Below are 20,971 nucleotides of genomic sequence, written 5' to 3' on the forward strand. Positions count from 1 at the left end.
TTGATTCCAGGCTACCATCTCCAAAGTTTATACTCTTAATTAGTATAGCGTAATTCCCTTACGCTAGTCAGGGATCTTAGTTGCAAACAAAATAATATATCTGGCTAGTTTAAGCAGACCCAGAAGCTGTATAGTCAGGGATCTGTCCTCCTACACTGTAACGCTCCTCTAATGAAGCACCAGCATCACCATCACTCCATGCCCCATCATGGGTCTCCAACGTGGTGGTTCACACCAGTGATGTTTGGGACTGGGTACCAAAAGTGCTACTTCTGCTGCTGTTGAAGATCTGATCACCTCCACTACTGCACCCACCAGATGATTCTCAGAATGTCTGTTTCTTCAATGTCCTCATTTTTTTCAGGATGCACCACCCAATCCTGTGCATCCTATTGACAGAACCCAGGCCATGTATTTGTGCTCTAGTAGCAAGGGGAGGCCAGGAAATGAGTTTGCCACCTGTCTTTTAAATCAAGAGGCTCAGTGGACACAGCCTGACATGACAATAATCTGACTTTTTTTATTCTAGAAATCTTAATGTGCTATGTTTAGACCAAACCAAGTTTGGCTCTCACACTTTGGAGTGCATTAGAATTACCTGGGGAATTTGGTAAGAATAGATGCCTGGGTCCAACCTCACACCTAAGATAGAATCAAAATCTCTGATAATAAGGCTAGGACTTCTGAATATTTAATAAGCTCATAGGGGATTCTGGTGAACACCAAAGTTTGAAAAACAATGACTTAGGGGTTTTTGTTGACTAAATCAGTCCAACTATTGTGCCTTATCCCTCAAAACTTAGGTATTACTCAGGTCTGGTAAATGCTGAACTAAAGATGCAGTCCTTCTGGGTGTTGATACACACTCATTGTAAGGAATATATGATTTTTTAAAAAGCTCTTTATGATTAGTTGGTAAAAGGAAATCTCTGACTCCATCTTTTCATTTGCTTTTATAATTCCTTTTTATTTTAATCCTCACCCGAGGATATGTTTATTGATTCTAAAAAGGGAGGAAGGGAGATCGAGAGAGAAAGAGCAAGAGAGAGGGAGAGAAGCTTCAATCAGAGAGAAACATTGATCAGCTGCCCCCCTCATGTGCCTGGACCAGGAACGGAACCCACAACCCAGGTATGTGCCCTGACCAGGGATCCAGCCCTCAGCACCCTGGTGCATGGGATGATGCTCCAACCAACTAAGCCACCTGGCCAGGGATCATGTTATTTTCTTAGAAGTATCACAGTATAATGAGGCAGCTAACATCTTATAAATTGACAGGTGAGTTGTAATCTTGTCTTTACTGATAAACTGGTTTGACTGGCATACATTTTTAAATATAAAAATCTTAGTTTTCAAATATAACCATTTTATTAACCAGTATAAAAGGCCATTTGGAAAAAAAAACAATTTAAAAAAACACAAAATATACAGTTAAAATGAAGACTGAAGAAAGGTCTCAATTTTCATATTTATTTTCTGGCCAATATCAAATTAATTATGCCTGTACCTGTTGTTAAAAAGTAGCAACCTTATGTTAATAAATTGCTTTCTTTAAGTGTGTAGCATGAATGAAGTATAGTATTATGCATTCTTAGTTGAGCTGAGTGAATTTGTTGCTTTCAGCCATTACCTCAAAAGATAAAAAACATTAAAAGTTATATAGGTAGGCAACTCCATTTCTTCTTTTGTGTTTAGTGATAAAAGCAGCAAGTTCATTTGTATCTCAGAGCACTGACTGTATAAAGAGAAACTTTTAGGACTAAATACCTTATCAAATGGCCTGTCTGGCAATTACCTCATCCTAAAGAAACCAAATGGAAGTTCTATAAAGGGCTGCACAGTGGCAAAGCGATTTAAAATATTCACTATTCTGACACAGGTCCTTGAAAATTTTCAGTCTTAAAACAATTGTGTACCTTTGCTTTTTGACATTTTAAATCTATGATTATCTTTGTTAGTAAATACAGAAACAGATCTAAAAGTCAACTCACTAGTTTTTGAAGTAATACCTTAGCCGCCAAAACACTGGTAGCTCAGATCTCAAAGGACTTCTGTAACATTAACTGATTAACCCCTTCCAAGGAAAATAGTCAAGAGGCAGAAACCACTCTTGGAGTTCATCTTTAGCATCTCATTGTGTGCTTCACCCTTTCAATGTTCTGCACTTCCAGGGTGTATGAGTACATTGATCTCATGGGGTCCCAGTCAGCCAGGGACAAGGATGTTGTAACCTAACTAATCCTCTTAGGGACTCTTCTATTTTAAAAGGTGCCTTAGAAAAGGCAAAGTATAATGAAACTGAATTACCTTTGACAGTAGAATCTTGAGCCCTGTAGTAGCTGCCTGGCAAAAATGTTTAAAGAATGAAAACTTCAGGCATCAATTCACTCAGTAGAAATGATAATTTATGCTTCATAATCCAAGTATTTTTATTGGTCATTGTAGCTATGCAACAGAAAACTATTGAGTATCAAGAATACTTAACACAGGAAAAAAGACTATTTAATGAAGGGAAGTACAACATATAATAAGAGAGAGGGGACTGTTTATAAAACATATATGGTAAGCCCTAGCTGGTGTGGCTTAGTTGGTTGGAGTGTCGTCCAGTAACCAAAGCATCATGGGTTCGATTTCCAGTCAGGGCCTATACCTGGGTTGCAGTATTGATCCCTGGTCCAGGTGCATATGATCCCTGGGTATGATTCCTGGTCCAGATGTTTATCTCTCTCCCTTCCTCTCTCCTTTTCTTCCTCTCTAAAAGTAATGAAGAAATGTCCTTGAGTGATGATTTTTAAAAAACCATATATAGTAAGTGCAATGATTCTCAAACTTGAGTTGACAAAGACAGACTAGGGAAAATAATTAAAAATGGAGATTTCCTGACTCTAACCACAAAGATTCCCATTCAATAGAGGTGGAGTTGGGATTCCGCAGTTAAACAAGCTCCCTAGGTGATTCTGATGAAGGTGATTCAAGGTAAGGAACATATCTACCGTATACTTCAGCCTGTAAATAAAATGGGTTGCCATGTCCTAGCATACTAAAGAGTAATATCAATTGAATTCATCTGGTGCTATTTAGCTCTTAAAAAGAATGTATGTAATCCTCAATAATTAGGCCTGAGAGGAGGAACTGAACCAAAATTTACAACAAATTCTGAAAAAACAAAACTAAACAGCTCTACCTAAATAAGTTGAAGTTTGGTGATAAAGTACAGACAGAAGTTCAATGCGTTAATATTTTGATAACTGATGACTGTTGTAAGTGGGGTTACATACAGGTTTTCAGAGCCAGGTCCCAGAACATGAATTCAGACATGTTTGGGAAGTCAGGAAGGCCAGTAGGGTAGACCTTTGGTAGTAGGACCAATATATCAACCCTTAAGTGATGTTTATGACTTGGCTGATAAGTACTCCCCTCTGGAATTCTTCTTTCACCTCCTAGTACTGCGTCAAATGCCTTCATATGATAGGGCCTTCCTAGAGTCTGCAGCAAGGACCAACACTGGGCATGTTTCTCACTATATACAAGCCACATGGGTGTGGTTCTTCAACCACCACAGAACTAGTGCTTCAGGGCCTTTGCCTAAGTGGTAAGTCATTTTTCACTCTGCTAGCACGCTCCATTTTCATTTAGGTTTTAGTTTAAGACGTCTCTTCAGAAAGACTTTCCTTATCAACTTACTTAAATAGGATTTCCTTCCTCAATACCTGTTAGACTCTTTACTACTCATTTTTCTTTATAATGTTTACCACAATTTGCAATTACTTGGTTTTTTCCAGTTTAATTGTGAAATAATTGACATACATCACTGCATAAGCTTAAGGCATAGGACATGATAGTTTATTTACATATATTGTGAAATGTTTGCCATGATAGGTTCAGCTAACAGCCATCTTCTTGTTACCAAACAAAAAAAGGGGTTTTGTCTGCCTTCCACCACAAAAGCCAAGCACAAGAGGCAGAGGCTGGTAAGAATGGAAGAGGTTTTATGCGGTTGCTGCACTATCTGGGAGAATGACAGACGCTGCCTCAAAGCTCTCTTCTCTGCAAAACACAAAGTCCAACTGTCCTCAGCACGACCAAAACAAAAGACGGTGCCCAGAGTTCCTGCTCCACTTTAAACTACTGTCCTTTGGAGCCTGCAGGCAGCTGCTAAGTGGTCATCCAGGTAGCTTAGCTAGTTCCCAGCTGCTGTTGATTTCAGCCCCTCCTGAAGGCCATGGGCCATGTGGCTGCTAAGTCTGCAAAGGTCACGTGCTCCCGGAAAAGTGTGTGAACACACCAGAGAATCCTTCACCAGACCAGAGAGAGAGAGAGAGAGAGAGAGAGAGAGAGAGAGAGAGAGAGAGAGAGAGAGAGAGAGACTGACTCCCACCTGGAGGCCATGGGCCACATGGCTGCTAAGGCCACGTGGTCCACGGAGAGGACAGGCCAGTGCACTGTGCAAGTGCAGGTCCTGAGCACCAAGCAAAGAGCAAAAGAGCGTTTCTTTGTTCCCTTGGTACTATTAGTTTTGTGTGTGGGATGAACTAGGTGCTTTCCCAAAATGACCAATCAACTTTCTGAACTTTCATGTACTTTGGGTGGGTCCACCTTCCAGCCAACCCCTTCTTTCCCCAGGCTAGACTGACAGGCTACTTCGGTCCAGCACCTCTGCCTAACACCATTTTGACTCCCATAATGCATGTATCTGCCTTCCCACAGTCCCATCCCCAATCTGGTACTGGAAGGGGGTAGGAGGGTTTTTCCTCCATCCAATTATCTTGCTAGCCTTTCCCGTACTCAGTGTAAGAACCTCCCCCAGCTGCTATTTAGGCCGGGGGTGGGGGAGGACTCCTCTGGCACAGTGTCAAATCCACACAGGGAGAAGCGCTGTCAAGGCCTGTGCTTGGTTACCCAGGCAACAAGCAACATGGCCTCATGCCCTGGGGAGCTGTGTTGCAAAACTCCATGTCCTTGCCATAGTTCCAGGCAGTTTTCTGCAAAGGCATTCTTTGACCGGCTGCAAGCCATACCCTCAGTACTTGAACCTTTGACCTCCATCTACCGATAACATCTCATATAGTCACAATAACAAGAAAGAGGGAAAGAAAAAATGTTTTTTGTGGAAAGAACTCTTAGGAATTACACTTAACAACTTTCCTGTGTATCATATAGCAGTATTAGCTATAGTCATCTTGTTGTACTTACTCCATTGTTTTTACTGAGATCCTCTTCTGCTCTCTCACTACAATACATATAAAATCATGAGGCAGGGAATGTGCATTACTTACCTGTACATACCCTGTAGTGACTGGCACAGAATCTCCCTCAAGGAGGAGAGCTGCAAATGTCTGGCTCACCACTGTTTTTTTCTTTTTTTTAAATTGTATTTTACTGTTATTACACTTGTCCTAATTTTTCCTTTTTCCCTCTCCATCCGGTGCTCCCTACTTCCTCAGATAATCCCCCCACCATTGTTCATGTCCATGGGTCATGTGTATAAGTTCTTTGGCTACTCCATGTCCTATACTGTACTTTACATCCTCATGGCTATTCTGTAACTACCTGTTTGTACTTCTTAATCCCCTCACCTCTTCACCCATTCTCCACTTCCCCCTTCCCATGTAGCAACCATCTGGTAACTAACTTCTTTTCTCTTGCTGCTTTTAAGAGTCTCTCTTTATCTTTAACCTTTGGCATTTTAATTATGATGTGTCTTAGAGTGGGCCTCTTCGCATCTATCTTGTTTGGGACTCTGTGCTTCCTGGACTTGCATGTCTACTTCCTTTACCAAATTAGCGAAGTTTTCTTTCTCTAGTTTTTCAGAGATTTCCAATTTCTTGCTCTTTCTCTTCTCCTTTGGCACCCCATGAGGCGAATACTGGACCTATCGAAGTTGTCCCAGAGTCTGCTTATACTACCCTCATTTTTGGGGGGGGGGTTCTTTTTCCTTCTTGTTGTGCTGCATGGTTGTTTTTTGCTCCTTATGTTACAAATCATTGATTTGATTCTCAGCTTTATTCCCTATACTGTTGTTTCCATGTAAATTGTTCTTTATTTCAATTAGTGTGTCCTTCGTTTCTAACTGGATCTTCTTTATGCTGCTTAAGTCCTAAGTTCCTTGAGCATCCTTATAAAGTGTTTTGAACACTGCATCTAATAGATTGCATATCTCCATTTCAGTTAGCTCTTTTTCTGGAGTTTTGATCTGTTCTTTCATTGGGGCCATGTTTCTTTGTCTCCTCGCTTTAGCAGCCACCCCATGTTTATTTTTGTGCATTAGGTAGAGCTGCTATGACTCAGTGTCTTGGTAGTGTGGCCTACGTAGTAGGTGTTCTGTAGGGTCCAGTGGCACAACCTCCCCTATTACCCAACCTGGGTACTCAAGGTATGCCCTTCATGTGGGCTGAGTACAACCTCTTGTTATGAGACTTGGTTGCTATCGGCAGATCAACAGGAGGGATTTACCCAGGTTGGTCAGCTGCAAGGACTGGCTGTGACCACTGATCACATACCTCCACCCTCTGTGGAGAATCAGCTTTCAGGGGCAGGGTGGTGGTACTCTGATGTCGTCTGTAGCTGTCCACCAGGTGTGCTGGCCCTGGGGTTTCCCAGGTGGTGTAGGCCAAGGTCAGCCCTCACCAGTCTTTGGCCCAGGTCTCCCTCCCTAAACTGTAAAGCAATCTGAGATGGCTGCTGCTTATTCTGGGCTTGGAGATGCCAAGCAGTGAATCTAATCTGGCTGCTGCTAGGGCTCACTGAAGCCAGCTGTTGCTTTAACAGGATTTAAGCGCCAAGACCAGCCATTCTTATGGAAAAGCAACTTAGGTGGGCCCATAAGCTGGGTGGGGCAGAGCCTCTGGTCATCTTCAAGGCAGGTCAAATAGTTAGCCAGGTTGATGGAGTCTCAGATATGGCACCAGCTTACTGGCTCTGTGGGGGGAAGAGCTTAGCAAAGGGACAATGGCCTCTGCTCACCTTGACTCCAGACACTTCAGTTTCTCCCTGTATACCACTGGTGCCTTTCGAGTTGCTACCCTGGTGCTGGAACTCAGAGGGAATGTCTGAATAGGTGAGTGTGTGTGGGTTCTTTAAGAACTGCTTGGGGCTCCAGCAGTTTCTTCAACCAACTCAATCCCCTTTGTCAAAGTTCCATTCAGTTGTGGCACTTCTGGTTGTTTATTGATTTTAGATTGGTGGTTATCCTCCTTCTGGTTGTGTGAGTAAGCAAAGGGTCTCTATCCTACTGACCTCCATCTTGGCCGGAACCAGACCCATGGAAATCTATCTTGCTAACAACCCAGTTCAGCCCCTCTTGTGCCTTGGTGCTCTTAATAGCATTTGTCTGTCTTCCATTTTTAAATAAACAGTTACACAGTTATATTGGGATAACGAAAACCTAACAAGTAAGTTGGGGTGAAAGATTTCACAATAGCCCACAATGATCTGGTTGTACAGAAGAATCTTTATAGGATATTCTCTTTACCAATATTGCTTGTCTCAGATGAGCTAATAATATTAAGACAAATGAGACAAAAATAAAGGCCCACAACTTACATATAGAAACTGCACCTCAGAAATTCTTCTTTTCTAGAAACAGTCTTTTAATTTTAAAATTCAAAATGAAAAGATTGAAAAGGGCAGTGTACAGCTGTTTAGTTTTTGACATACTACAGTCACAGGTAATTTTTTCAGCTGCAAAAATACAATATATATACCTCTCCTATAACAGGAAATGCATGACCTTTTGTAACTGCAGAGTTCATTATGGCATCATAAATCAAAGTAAAATAAGTTAATATTCTGACATAGAAGACTTAGCTTTGATGTTACATAGATACAATCTCTAACCACTTTCCTCCATGTTAATTCTTCCTCTTAGGCATCTAACTCAATAGAGAATTCCCCCCCCTAACATTATCGTGAAAAAACTGAAAGGAGAAGTGACAAGGGCTACTGTAAAGTCTTAAAAACTATCTCCCATGACCCTACATGTCTGAGTAATAATACATTATCCACTCTGTGTAAGAAACAAAAAGTGCTATGTTTTTGGATCAATAATTTATATAATAACCTTTTATCTAGAGCACATAAGCCATAGTACCATGTAAATCTCAACCTTGCTTATCAAACAAACAATTAATTCAAAGAACCATTAAATGTTCAAGTAATTAAATGCCAAGTGGTTCCTATGTCCAAACAAGATTAAGTTGGTTCTCCTTCCGGGCTGGAGCCTGCAGAGCCCATCCCCAGATACACATTGCCCTTCCAGGGTGGTAAGCTACTCAGTTCCTAGATCCCTCTCCCACAAAAACTGTGAAATGACAGATGTTTGTTGCTTTTAGCTCCTAAGTTTTATAGTAACTTGTTATATTGCAGTACACAATTAATATAAAAAGTGTGCATCATTTTATATTCTCACTAAGATTAAAAATTTACTCAGCAAGATGTGCTTTTTTGGGGTAGGGCTTAATTTATAACATTCTGCCCAATATAAAAAGGATTTATCTGATAAACCATTCTTATGGATTTAGCCACCAACTCCCCCATTTATTTACCAGTAATATGGTTACTATTTGAAGCCTCTACATTTATTTCAGATGACAATTTAGAGAACAAAATATAAAACAGCAGGCACAATAAACTTAAATGTCTGTCACCTGTAACAGTAAAGAATATAAAGTAGCTGCTTTACTTTTTAAACTTAGTATTGCTCTTTGTCTTCTTCATTTTTTTTTTATTAAATTCTTGCCCAATGATGTGTTTACTAATTTTAGAGAGAGGAGGGGGTGTGGAGGGGGGAGGCGGGGAGAGAGAGGGAGAGAGAGAGACAGAGAGAGAGTGAGAGAGAGAGAGAGAGAGAGAACGAACATCCATCAGTTGGTTGCCTTCTGTGGGTGCCCGCCAGGGGATCAAACCTGCAACCTTTTGCTATGGGATGACGCTCCAATTAACCAAGACACCTGGCCAGGTCTTGTTTTTCATTTTTAAATTGCAAAAGTTCTATAAAATTTGGCTAAGGTGCAGGATATTAAAAAGTTCTTATTAGAAAATGTCAGCAATCTCAATTTTCTACCAGATTGATAGGAGACTTGATTTAATGAGGGCTTTTGCAGCCTGGAAGAGAGGAGGAGATGAAATGAATACCCTTTCATTCTATGCAACAGTTGTTCTGCTCTTTTATTGCCACTGTTGTCATACTGGGTTTAGACTCTCCAGGGGCAAAGGCACTCTGGTCTGTTCTTACATTTTATTAAAACTGTACTTAGGGTGGCACGAAAGAACATTAGATCCAAGGTGGCAATAAGGTCATATGTAGCTCATGGAAAGAAGGAAGCTTTTCCACCTTTTGCAAAGGTCTTGGACACTCCACGTATGAGGGAAGAAATAGTTAAGTATGTAATATAGAAATATCCCTATCCCCTTAGAATAAAAACAAAGCAAAAATAAGTATCCAAAGATGACATTTTTACTTTAAAAATACCAAACTTCCCAAAAATATATGTTAGGAATCTGTAGAGGGATGAGGAAATAGAAAACACTTCTTCCTTTCATTGAGGAAAAAAAATTGTAACAAAATTAAATGAAAGCAATGGATGCTCTTGCAACAAAGTTTTGTGTTTACACAATACCACCCACTAAAAATGACACCTTTAGTCAAAAGTTAGCTCTGTTCAACTCTAACAAGAAGCCTTTTCATGAATTTGCTTAGGAGAATAATTCATCTTTTTAGTAACAACACTCCTTGAGTAGGCTACCATTTACATAGATGTTATGGAAAATATCATTATACTGCTATGATTAAAAGAAGAAAAAATTTTACTATTCTCTGAACAGTTTACTCAATTTTTCATAAAGCCTAAATGAATTAGGAATCAGGATCTTCCCATTAAAACCTTGTGCTTTATCAAAACTAGAACACAGAAGTAGCAGAAGAGTTAAGATTAATCTGTAAGAAAATATAACTTACAGAATTTGAATTTAGGCTTTAACTATTTAGAATTTTCTATTTAACATCTAAAGAGGCAGTACTTACAGCATTACAAACTTATAATGCTCCATTAGAGTTGTTATGATTTCAGAGTTTCATTTTTTTCAAAAGGTTATTCACCACTGATATAAAAGATTTGCCCCCAATAAATTAGCTAAAATCTGTTAAATATAAATGGGTAAAGTAAGATCATCTCAAAGCAGAGTTTAAAGCTTAGAAAGCTTTGGCTGAGGTCACAGAGTTGTGTCTTCGACTTCACACTGCTCATGGTCAGTGTTGTGTCTTGTTCCTCAGATTGCCTCCCCTATAAACACTTATTAAAGTTGAAAAAAATCAAATACTTTTTCCTTAGAACATGAGATAACAGAGATTCCTTTCTGACTTAAACACACCAGAAAACACAAACCACAAATAAAAAGCCCTGAGTGCCCAAATAAGCAAACTGTTAACAGTCAAAACCTCCAAATATACTTTTTTCATCTAAGTATGTATTCGCTCCCTGCAGTTGAAAGGGAATATCCAATTTCAAATTCTTGGATTTACTCCAAGTACCGGACACACTCGCTCCAGGGTAGGTGAATAACATCCAATGAGGAGGTGCAGGCTTCAGACAGTCCTGACCAGATCTGAAAGGATACTTGGGACACATTACAAAAATTAGGACATGGTGGGGGGAATCCTCAGAATAATTATTTGAAGAAAAGCCCATACTTTCTCAGAAGCCAAACACATAAAATTCTATTCTATGTAAGAAACACTGATATTATGCTTCCACATGACTTTAAGGATGCAGAGAACAAGGTGAGTTTGTACAGTTTTTAAGACTAAAGTAATCTCTAATCGTAAGAAACTTAAAACAAAGTAGTAAGGGTGGGCCAACAGATAAGAGTGTTCTTCAACTTTTCTTCATTGCACAGGGAAATCCCCCTGAAGTAAGAATAAGAAAATTCAGTAAGTTGGAAAATATTTCTAATTTTAACCGTTTTCCCTTAAAGCCACATTTTAATATTGATGTAGGTCTCATAAAATTGAAAAAAATCTTTAAAAAATTTTAAGAAGGAGCATTAGTTTTTATGTAATTCCTTAATCACTATTATGAACCCTTGTCAGTCCTGGCTATAAATGAATGATGTAATGGTTTTGAACCTTACCTTATTGAGAACCTTTCAAAGCAATGAACATGTTCTAATTGTGATCTTATTTAACATAAAAAAAGACTACTAGCAAGCCTTTCTTCATCCTTTAATAAACCATGCCTATTTACCCAATCTTTAAACCACACTTTCCTTTCCATTTCCCATAAACTAAACTTTTATTTTAGCATTTTTAATAGCAATGTCCTGTTAGGTTATTATGAGAACAAGGCTACTTTTCTATAAAGGCTGAATTTTGAAAAATCAGTTTTCTTATAAAAAAGATTTGCAAGTTTATAATCTACTTTATTATAAAAAGAAATATATTTTGCACTTAACTATTTATAGACAAAATTTATTTTTAGAGAAGTTCAAATTTATCAGTATAAAAATATACTCACTGAAATATACTTACTTATAAAAACATACTGCCTTTGCCATGTGAAAATTTGGTGTTTAGTTCTCTAGATTTTTTAATTAGGGCTTTTTTCTGAGCTTCATCAAACCGATTAACCTTAAGATCCTTGTCACGGTCAAATGGTATTCTTTCTTGGGGCTTAGTTTTATCTTCAGCAGATTTATTCTTCATTTTTTTTTGATGAATGTCCACAAGAGATTCTGATCTTTTCGATTCCTGGGGAAAGCAAGAGAACAGAAAAATCTCAGTTTGTGTGGATTACTGATGGAATACAATAGTGAAACAAAACAGCTAGGTAGTAATGGTGAACATTAAGGAGCGCTATTTACAAATTCCAATAGGGTTTTTCAAATACTAAGACAGCATCTGTGAAGAAAATATGTATCAGAGGCTAATTCCATTCAATGAAGGCATCTGGTAATTGTATGCCACACACAGAAAAAAAGCAAGACAGAGAGGAGACAAATGTTTAAATAATCATAATGAAAAGCATCGCACGATGTTGTATCAAAATTACAGTCCAAACCAAGAACTTGGGGGAGAAGGAAAGCAATTATATTCTCACCTGGCAGCCTGGTTAAAGCTTTACGGGCATTGTGGTCTGTGAAGCTTACACAAGTGACCAGGAAGGGAATGGCATTGCCAGGCTGAAGTAAAAACAAGGGGAAACCAGAAAAATAACAGCACGGAGGCGATACCATTCAAGGTCTGTGCAGGACATGCTGGCATGTTCCCTACACAAGAGAACTTTTGTTCTGTTCAGTTTTGTGTTCTTTCTCTTACCTCCCTCATTTTCTTCCTTTTTTAATTGGGGCAAGTGTTTACATTTTAACATCTATATAGTAAGATGAATCTGAGCAAAGGCAACTATTTCATAAATTAGAGATTCATTATGAACCTTTTAGTATTGAAGTAAAAGACAGAATGTCCCTGGATGAAAGCAGCAGGGAGTGGGATGCAGGACGAGATACAGGTGGGACTGACTAGCGGCCTTCAAACTGGGGTACATGTATGCCTGGGCTACACAGACTGGATTCCACGAGGTATGAAGGCATGGATAATTTTAAGGTTATCCACCCATGATTCTCAACTTCTTCATGTAGTCTTACTTAAAATAGACTTGCCCAATAATGCATCTTATGAGAATGGCTCCTGTTTTGTTACAGACTCTTCCCATTTAACAAAGGCGAGGCCTTTCAGTGTCTTCTTACCGAACACTGCCTGGGAGACCAAATCTCCAGGGCATTAAAGAAAAAACCCTGAAATACTAGTATAAGTGAAACGTCCCCTCATCAAGGAAGGGCTTAGTGTCCTTTCTGTTTAAAACATATTTCTCTTAAAAGTGTAATGTATTTTTGAAATGGGTGTTTTGGCTCTTGTTGGAATGTTCTGAGTTCAGATATACTGAAGAGTGGGGCAATGGAAGAAAGGGTGATTTTTGCTTAATATAACCTCTCTTCCAGGCCCTGCCCTGTTAAAGAATATACTTGAGAGCAAAGATTCATGTGAAGACAGCCCAATGAAAGCAAAGTAACAAGGCATTGGTAAGAAATGTTGAAGGTTACAGCATCCTATTTCATTTAGAAGACAAATAAATTCATGGTTTACCTACTTTAGAATTCAGAATGGTTACAGGAACGATGATTAACACATCTATTTGAATGGAAAAATGGAGCCAGGATTTCTGACAGTCTGCCTGTCAGAAAAACTGACTGTCTTGGCTGATTCGACAACCAGAACTGACTTTGTTAGTTAGGTTACATGGTAGTTATTCCCTATAAATGAATGAGCACAATCTGGAGCTATAGGTTTTAGCAGAAAGTACAAATGATGTTGTATAAGTAAATATTTAAGTTAGCATTGTTTCCATTTTCCCAATCCTCCATAAGTCATTTCATAAGTAAATCCTGGTAAAGTTTTTAGAAAAAAATTGATTTGCAACTCAAGTACTTTCTAGTTCTTTATTTTTAATAAAATACTAGGTCAAAATTCAAATAACGCTAAGAAAAAATAGGTTATCAATACGTATAACATGGAGAAGTAGCTAATAACTTAAGTTCTGAACTCAGGAAAATCTGGGTTGCAATGATGGTCCTGCTGCTTTCAACTCTGGTGACTTAGACAAGTAATTTAAGCCCTTAATTTCTTAGGTATAAAATGATAGTAATAATTTTTATATATTTGGGCAAGGGAGGAGCTAAATGATCTAATGAATACAAAGGATTTAATAGTGTTGGGCACAAAAGAATCTCCCAATAAATGTTAGCAAGATTCACTGAGAATTTACTATAATGTAATCCTCACGATATCTCTGTAAATTAAGTGTTATTATTCCCATTACCCAGATTTGGAAAGAAGGATAATAAGCTAATGGGACCAAAGTGAAAAAAATTGAAGTTGATAGTTGACAATCAAGAGAGAGAGAGATTAATAATAATGTTTAACAAGTCACTATGAGGTTTAAGTAAATAACTCAGAAATTGTTTAAAGAATTGAATAATGTTGTAACAAACTTTTCCATTTCTTCCACTTCTTTATTTCTACAAAGATTTTATTTATTTATTTATCTATTTATTTATTTATTTATTTATTTATTTATTTATTTATTTATTTATTTATTTATAGAGAGGGGGGAAACCAGAGAGAAAGGGAGGGACAGAAATTTCAATATGCAGGAGAAACATCAATCAGTCATCTCTCGCACGCCCACAACCGGGGACCTGGCTGGCAACCCAGGCATATGCCCTGGTCAGGAATTGAACCTGTGACTTTTTAGTTCGCAGGCCAGCGCTCAATCTACCAACACACCAGCCAGGGTGCCCCACATCTTTATGTAAAAATGGTATCTTAACTCTTAAGTATAAAACTCATTTACCTACAGAAACAAACAACAGAACACATTTGATGCTGAAACATGTCTTATTCCAGCATTAAGTAACATTCATCCAAAGATCAGACTAACTCGAAAAAAAGGTCTTTCATTAAGAGGCTAAATTAAGACTTCTGGCCAAGATGGAGGCATAGGTAGATAAACTTTGCCTCCTTGCACAATCAAAAGAAAAACCACAACAAATTTAAAAACAAACAATCAAGGAGTTAAAGAAGAAACATTCATTCAGAATGGTAGGAGAAGTAGAGATGGGCAGCTGGGGAGGAGAGGACACATGGCAAGGCTATAGCTGGAGGACTGATTGGGCGAGACGGTGGCTGGCAGTACCACATTTGCGTGCAGATAAACCAGGAGGAACAACTAGGGAGAGAGACAGACCGTGCAACCCAGGGTTCTAGCATGGGAAAATAAAGGCTCAAAACCTCTGGCTGTGAAAACCTGTGGGGGTTGAGGCTGCAGAATAAACTCCCAGCCTCACAGGAGAGTTCTTTGGAGAGACCCACAAAGTCCTACAAGGTACACAAAACCAGTTTGCTTGTGGGTAGCAGGAGAAGTGATTGAAAGCTGGCCAAGAGCCGAGCAAGTGGCATTATTCCCTCTCTGAACTCCTCCCACAGACAGCACCACAAACCAGCAAAGTGGGTTGCCCCACCCTGGTGAATACCTAAAGCTCCACCCCTTACCACATAACAGATGTGCTGAGACAAAGAAGTATGGCTCAAATGAAAGAACAGATCAAAACCGCAAAAACAGAACTAAGTGATGAAGAGATAACTGAACTATCAGATGCAGAGTTCAAAACACTGCTAATCAGGGTGCTCACAGAAATAGTTGAATATGGCTGCAAAACAGAGGAAAAAGTGAAGGCTATGCAACGTGAAATAAAGAATAATATATAGGGAACCAACAGTGAAGGGAAGGAAACTGAGACTCAAATCAATGGTTTGGACCAGAAGGAAGAAATAAACATTCAACCAGAACAAAGTGAAGAAACAAGAATTCAAAACAATGAGGAGAGGCTTAGGAACCTCCAGGACAACTTTGAATTTTCCAACATCGGAATCATAGGGTGCCATAAGGAGAAGAGGAAGAGCACGAAATTGAAAAAAATTATTTGAAAAAATAATGAAAGAGAACTTTCCCAATCTGGCAAAGGAAATGCACTTCTAGGAAGCCCAGAGAGTCCCAAAGAAGTTGGACCCAAGGAAGCACATACCAAGGCACATCATAATCACATTACCCATGAGTAAAGATAAGGAGAGAATCTTAAAAGCAGCAAGAGAAAAGGAGACAGTTACCTACAAAGGAGTGCCCATAAAACTATCAGCTGATTTCCCAAAATTAACCTTGCAGGCAAGAAGGGCTACTTCTTTGAAAGAAGTATTCAAAGTCATGAAAGGCAAGGACCTACATCCAAGATTATTCTATCCAGCAAAGCTATTATTTAGAATGGAAGGGCAGATAAAGTGTTTCCCAGATAAGGCCAAGTTCAAGGAGTTCATCATCACCAAGCCCTCATTATATGAAATGTTAAAGGGGCTTATCCAAGAAAAAGAAGAAGGTCAAAACTATGAAGAGTAAACGACAACAAACTCACAAGTATCAAAAACTGAACCTAAACGAACAAAACAAAAACTAAAACAAACTAAGCAAACAACTGAAACAGAAACAGAATCACAGAAATGGAGATCAAATGGAGGGTTATCAGTGCAGAGGGTGAGGGAGGACAATGGGGGAAAAGGTACAGGGAATAAGAAGCATAAATGGTAGGTACTGAATAGACAGGGGGCGGTAAGAATAGTATGAGAAATGGAGAAGCCAACGAACATGTATGTATGACCCATGGATGTGAATTAAGAGGGGAATGCTGTTGGGTGGGGTGCAAGGTGGAAGGGAGGAAAGAGGAGAAACAAATGGGACAACTGTAATAGCATAATCAATAAAATATACTTTAAAAAAGGAGGTTAAATGAAATGTACATTTTACTTTTTTACATTTAGTAATTATTTACCAAAAATTACAATGTTTATGTTGTTTTTGTTTTAATTTTTAAATTTACTTATTGATTTTAGAGAGAGGAAAGGAGAGAAAGAGAGGCAGACAGAGAGAGAGGAAAACATCAAATGGTTGTTCCACCCATTTATGCATTACCTGGTTGATTCTTATATGTGCCCTGACCAGGGATCAAACCTACAACCTTGGCATATCAAGATGATGCTCTAACCAACCCTGCTACCAGAGTCTGTTTACATTGTTTTGATCAACTGAAATTATAACTTAATCCAGAAATTGTTAAAAAGTGTAAAGATTTTAAGACACAGAAAAATTTTTTTTAAACTTCCAATTTCAATTTATGTGCATATTTTTGTTGCAGTAAAATGCAACTTATCAAATATAATGATGAAAGACTTTCAGGTATAACAGTAAATTCCGTTAGGACAGAATTCTGTGGCAGGAGAGAAATAAAATTATGAACTCAAAGAGAAAAAGGATGAAATAAAATTTCCAACCATTAAGGAAGTACTTATTTATTTTTATATTTTTATAAATTTTGTATTTTATATATTTTTAACAAATACTGATATATACTGAATTGTGTTGGTATCTAGATTTCATTCAAAACATTTAATAGAGTCATGTAATATGCTATAAATTATATCTTTGGTTAACTATTGAAAGTTACAATACAAAATTTAAGATGTGAAGTAAAAAGTTTCTTTTAGGGGATACCAAAGCAGAAACACTTGAAGGCCACTGGTCTCCACTGCTGATCGGTTGAAAAGAAACAGATTCCTGAGCCCCATCATATATTTAGTGAATGATAATCATCAACTGTGGGTCTCAGCAACCTGTGCTTTTAAAAATCACCCAGGTTCTTATACAGGGTACCCATCAGTTGTGGAACCCACTGGGTAGATCATTCTTTCTGGTAGTTTGTGGTATTACCAGAAAGAAGTGGAATGACATCACATAAGAGAAGTGGAGTAGGGTTAATTTTAGGATGGGGAATTATAATGTAATATAAATATAATTTTATATGAATATATAAAACTATATGCAAAAAACTATACTATAAAAACTTGATCTTTTCACACCATTTCTCCACATTTTCCTCTTTTCCCATTAACTGGAAAATGATTCATTAATACAATTACAGTGATTAAGGTGTCTAAGAGAGTCTATCAAGAATTGGAAGGGGAAGGCTTGAAGGTATCAAAAGCTGAAGAAAACAGAGAACAAAGTTTGAAGGAGATGTGAGAAAAAATGAAGTTGTAGAGGCCCTACTTTACCTAGGGCCCCTACTGAGAAAAAGGATGAGCAAAACTGTACAAAAGGTAACAACGAGCAATCAAAAATGGAGAAATAAAGACAGCAGGTTTCAATTTACTGATCCCCTGTACAAACATCCTGACATAAAATGTTTCAATTTATGATTTTTCGACTTTACAATAGTGTGAAAGTGATATGCATAATTACATGAAATATTCAACACTTCATTATAAAACAGGCTTCATGTTAGATGATTTGCCCAACTGTAAGCACATGTAAGTGTTCTGAGCACACTTAAGGCAGGCTAGACTAAGCTGTGATGTTTGGCAGGTTAGGGGTATGAAATGCATTTTTGCCTTAATGATATTTTCAACTTATGATGGGTTTATTGGGATGTAACCCCATCATTAAGTCAAGGAGCATCTGTTATTAGTAAATTTAATAAATTAAACAGGAATAAAGACAGGAGAAGACCAGGCTGGTGTGGCTCAATTAGTTGGAGCATCATCCCAAAACCAAAAGGTTATGGATTCGGTCTCTTGTCAGAGCATGTATGAGAGGCAACCAATTGATGTTTCTCTCTCACATCCATGTTTCTCTACCTCTCTCTCTAAAATCAGTAAGTATGTCCTTGGGTGAGGAGGAAAAAAGAAGAGGCATACATACATCAAACCACTGGACTACTACAATCCATTCAAACAATTCAAGGTCTCAAATTTGTTTCTCAGTTGTTTCAGGTGTGCTTTCTGGTTTAGCACACTTGGCATGCTGGGACACACATGACCACACTAGTGCCAGAACTATAAAAAAACAGCAAAACCCCCTAGAAGTAGTCAGTTCGCTAAAACTTACACTGAAGGCCAATTCATGCAGAGATCAATTTGCAAAATGCCAATTTGATGATTTACTCAATTTAATCATTTAACAAAAAAATCTCATAATGAAATTTATTTTATAAGAAATTAAAAAAAGCCAGAGCAATTTATGTTAATGGGATAGTTTCATAGTAACTTTTAAAAATTCAAGCTAAGATTCTAGTTTGGTTTTTATTTTGTCTTCATGGTAACATTTATTTACTTTTAAAGATTTTATTTAATTTTAAAGAGAGGAAGGGAGGGAGAAAGTGAGTGAGAGAAACATCGTTGTGTGACAAACATCGATTGTCTCTTGCACCGGGCCGCAGCCCAGGCGTGTGCCCTCACTTGGAACCCAACTGGAGACATTTCAGTTTGTGGAATGATGCTCAATCCATTGGGCCACACCGGTCAAGGCCTCATGGTAATATTTTGAATAGTGCTTGGGCCTGACCGGTGTGGCTCAGCTGGTTAGGCAGCGTCCAGCAAAGAAAGAAGTCACTGGTTAGATTCCTGGCCAGGGCAGGTGCCTGGGTTGTGGGTCCAACCCAGGTTGGGGCACATACAAGAGGCAACTTATCAATGTTCCTTACACATCAATGTTTCTCTCTCTTTCTTTCTCCCTTCCTTCTTCTAAATAAATAAAATCTTTAAAAAAGAATAAATAGTGTTCAGTTTATCAAAACTAAGAATTATAGGGTGAGTCTTAAGACTATATTAATATTTTGAAAAGTATATCTTACAAGTAACCAAAATTTCAGTATGAGATTAAAATCCTAATTTTTAAATGCATTTTAAAGTCAATTGCATACGTCATTACATGTACCCCTAAGTACTTCATCATGCATTTCATTAGCTAGAGTTCGATATTTGTTTACAAGCTTTTCTTTTGGTAAATTTATATACAATAGAATGCACAAATCTTAATATTACATTTACTAAGTTTTAGAATTCAAATTACTATCAAGACTTGGAAAATTCCATCACCCTAGAAAGCTCCACATGCCCCTTCCTGCTCAATCCCCACATTCCCACTCTAACAACCACTACTGTGATGTTTTTCTACCACAGATTCATTTTGCTTATTGTAGAGCTTCCCACAAATGTAATCACAGAGTGTGGACTTATATATGAATTTTTGAGTATAAGGCCTTTTTCACTTAGCATAATGACTTCAAGATTTATTCACATTATCACAATTATTTGTAATCTGTTCTTTTTTATTGCCCAGTAGTATTTCTTTTTTTAAAAAATAATTTTAATTTTTTATTGTTATTCAATTACCCCCAGTAGTATTTCATTGTATACAGTTTGGTTTTTCTTTCTCTTTGCTGGGCACCTAAGCTTTTCACAAATTTAGCTATTGAAAATACAGCATCTATGAGTATTCTTATATAAGTCTTTTCTTGAGGCTATTATGAATAATGCATGTTCAAGTCTTCCTGTGGACATATTTCCATTTCATGTTTTATATAAATGCCCAGGGATGGAGTTGCAGGGTCACAGGGTAAGCATATGTTTAGTTTTATAAAAATGCTCTTTTGGAAAAAGCACAGCTTGTGAATTTTCAGCTATTCTTCTTTTCTAACGTAACTCATTATGGCTATAAACTTTGCATCTAAGTACTACTTTATACTGCATCTCACACATTTTAATATGTTATATTTTTGTATCATTCAGGTTTAGGTATTTTCTAACATCCATTATGTCTTCTTTGATACAAAGTTTAAATTTAAAATTTTTCTAACTTCTTGTTGTACAGACTTTTAAGTTATCTTAATTTCAACTTAAATTCCTTGTAGTCAGAGAATATGGCTTAAGTGACAGTGACTCTTAATTTTGTTGACATGTGACTTTTGAGCTTGTCAGTTTTCAGTTTTACTGTTTGTGATATTGGTCTGCATGTCCAATAAATCATTCTCATTCTATTTTTCACATTTATGGAACTTTTTACTAATTAATATCTTGGGAACAGAAGGTAATTTTCCTGAACACAATACCTTTCAGGGGCCAATGGGCTCAGTGATTTACATTTATTCTTTGAACTGAAATACCAATTATTTTTAAAATGGAATATTTAAAAAATTAAAACAAAATTTAAAAAAAGTTGATTTTAGAAACAGAGAGGAAGGGAGAGAGAGAAACACCAATTTGCTATTCCATTTATTGGTTGATTCTTGTATGTGTCATGACCAGGGATCGAACCCTCAACCTTGGCATATTCAGGCAATGCTCTAACCAACTGAGGTAGCCTGCCAGGACAGTTTTTTATTCTTGTTTTTTTTTCTTCAACTAAGAGAATATAACAAAATAATGATATGCCAAATGTATACTGACTGTTCACTTTATAAATTTAGATTGAACCATATTAAAACATTAAAAATGTTTTAAAAACATTTTCTCCCATATTTAAATCTTTACATCAAATAT

At 37.6% G+C, this 20,971-nt stretch overlaps 1 protein-coding gene across 4 annotated transcripts in view; it reads right to left on the bottom strand.

The window, feature by feature from the left end:
* Positions 1-2,415: 2,415 nt before the first annotated feature.
* The window catches only part of GPALPP1 (GPALPP motifs containing 1), a 45,107-nt gene continuing 26,551 nt past the window's right edge, over positions 2,416-20,971 (bottom strand). For 2 of the 4 annotated variants that reach the window (XM_053916863.2, XM_024569530.4), the window contains 2 exons: positions 11,525-11,743; positions 9,433-10,903 (listed from right to left, as the gene is read on the bottom strand). In XM_053916863.2, coding sequence (XP_053772838.1) covers positions 11,525-11,743 — 219 coding nt within the window. In that variant the 3' untranslated portion in view covers positions 9,433-10,903. Of the gene's footprint in view, positions 2,755-9,432; positions 10,904-11,524; positions 11,744-20,971 lie in introns of those variants that run through there. The other 2 variants (XM_045202393.3, XM_045202396.3) reach the window with 2 other exon arrangements.

Source organism: Desmodus rotundus, chromosome 13 (genome assembly GCF_022682495.2).
Source record: "Desmodus rotundus isolate HL8 chromosome 13, HLdesRot8A.1, whole genome shotgun sequence".
NCBI classification, from domain to species: Eukaryota; Metazoa; Chordata; class Mammalia; order Chiroptera; family Phyllostomidae; genus Desmodus; species Desmodus rotundus.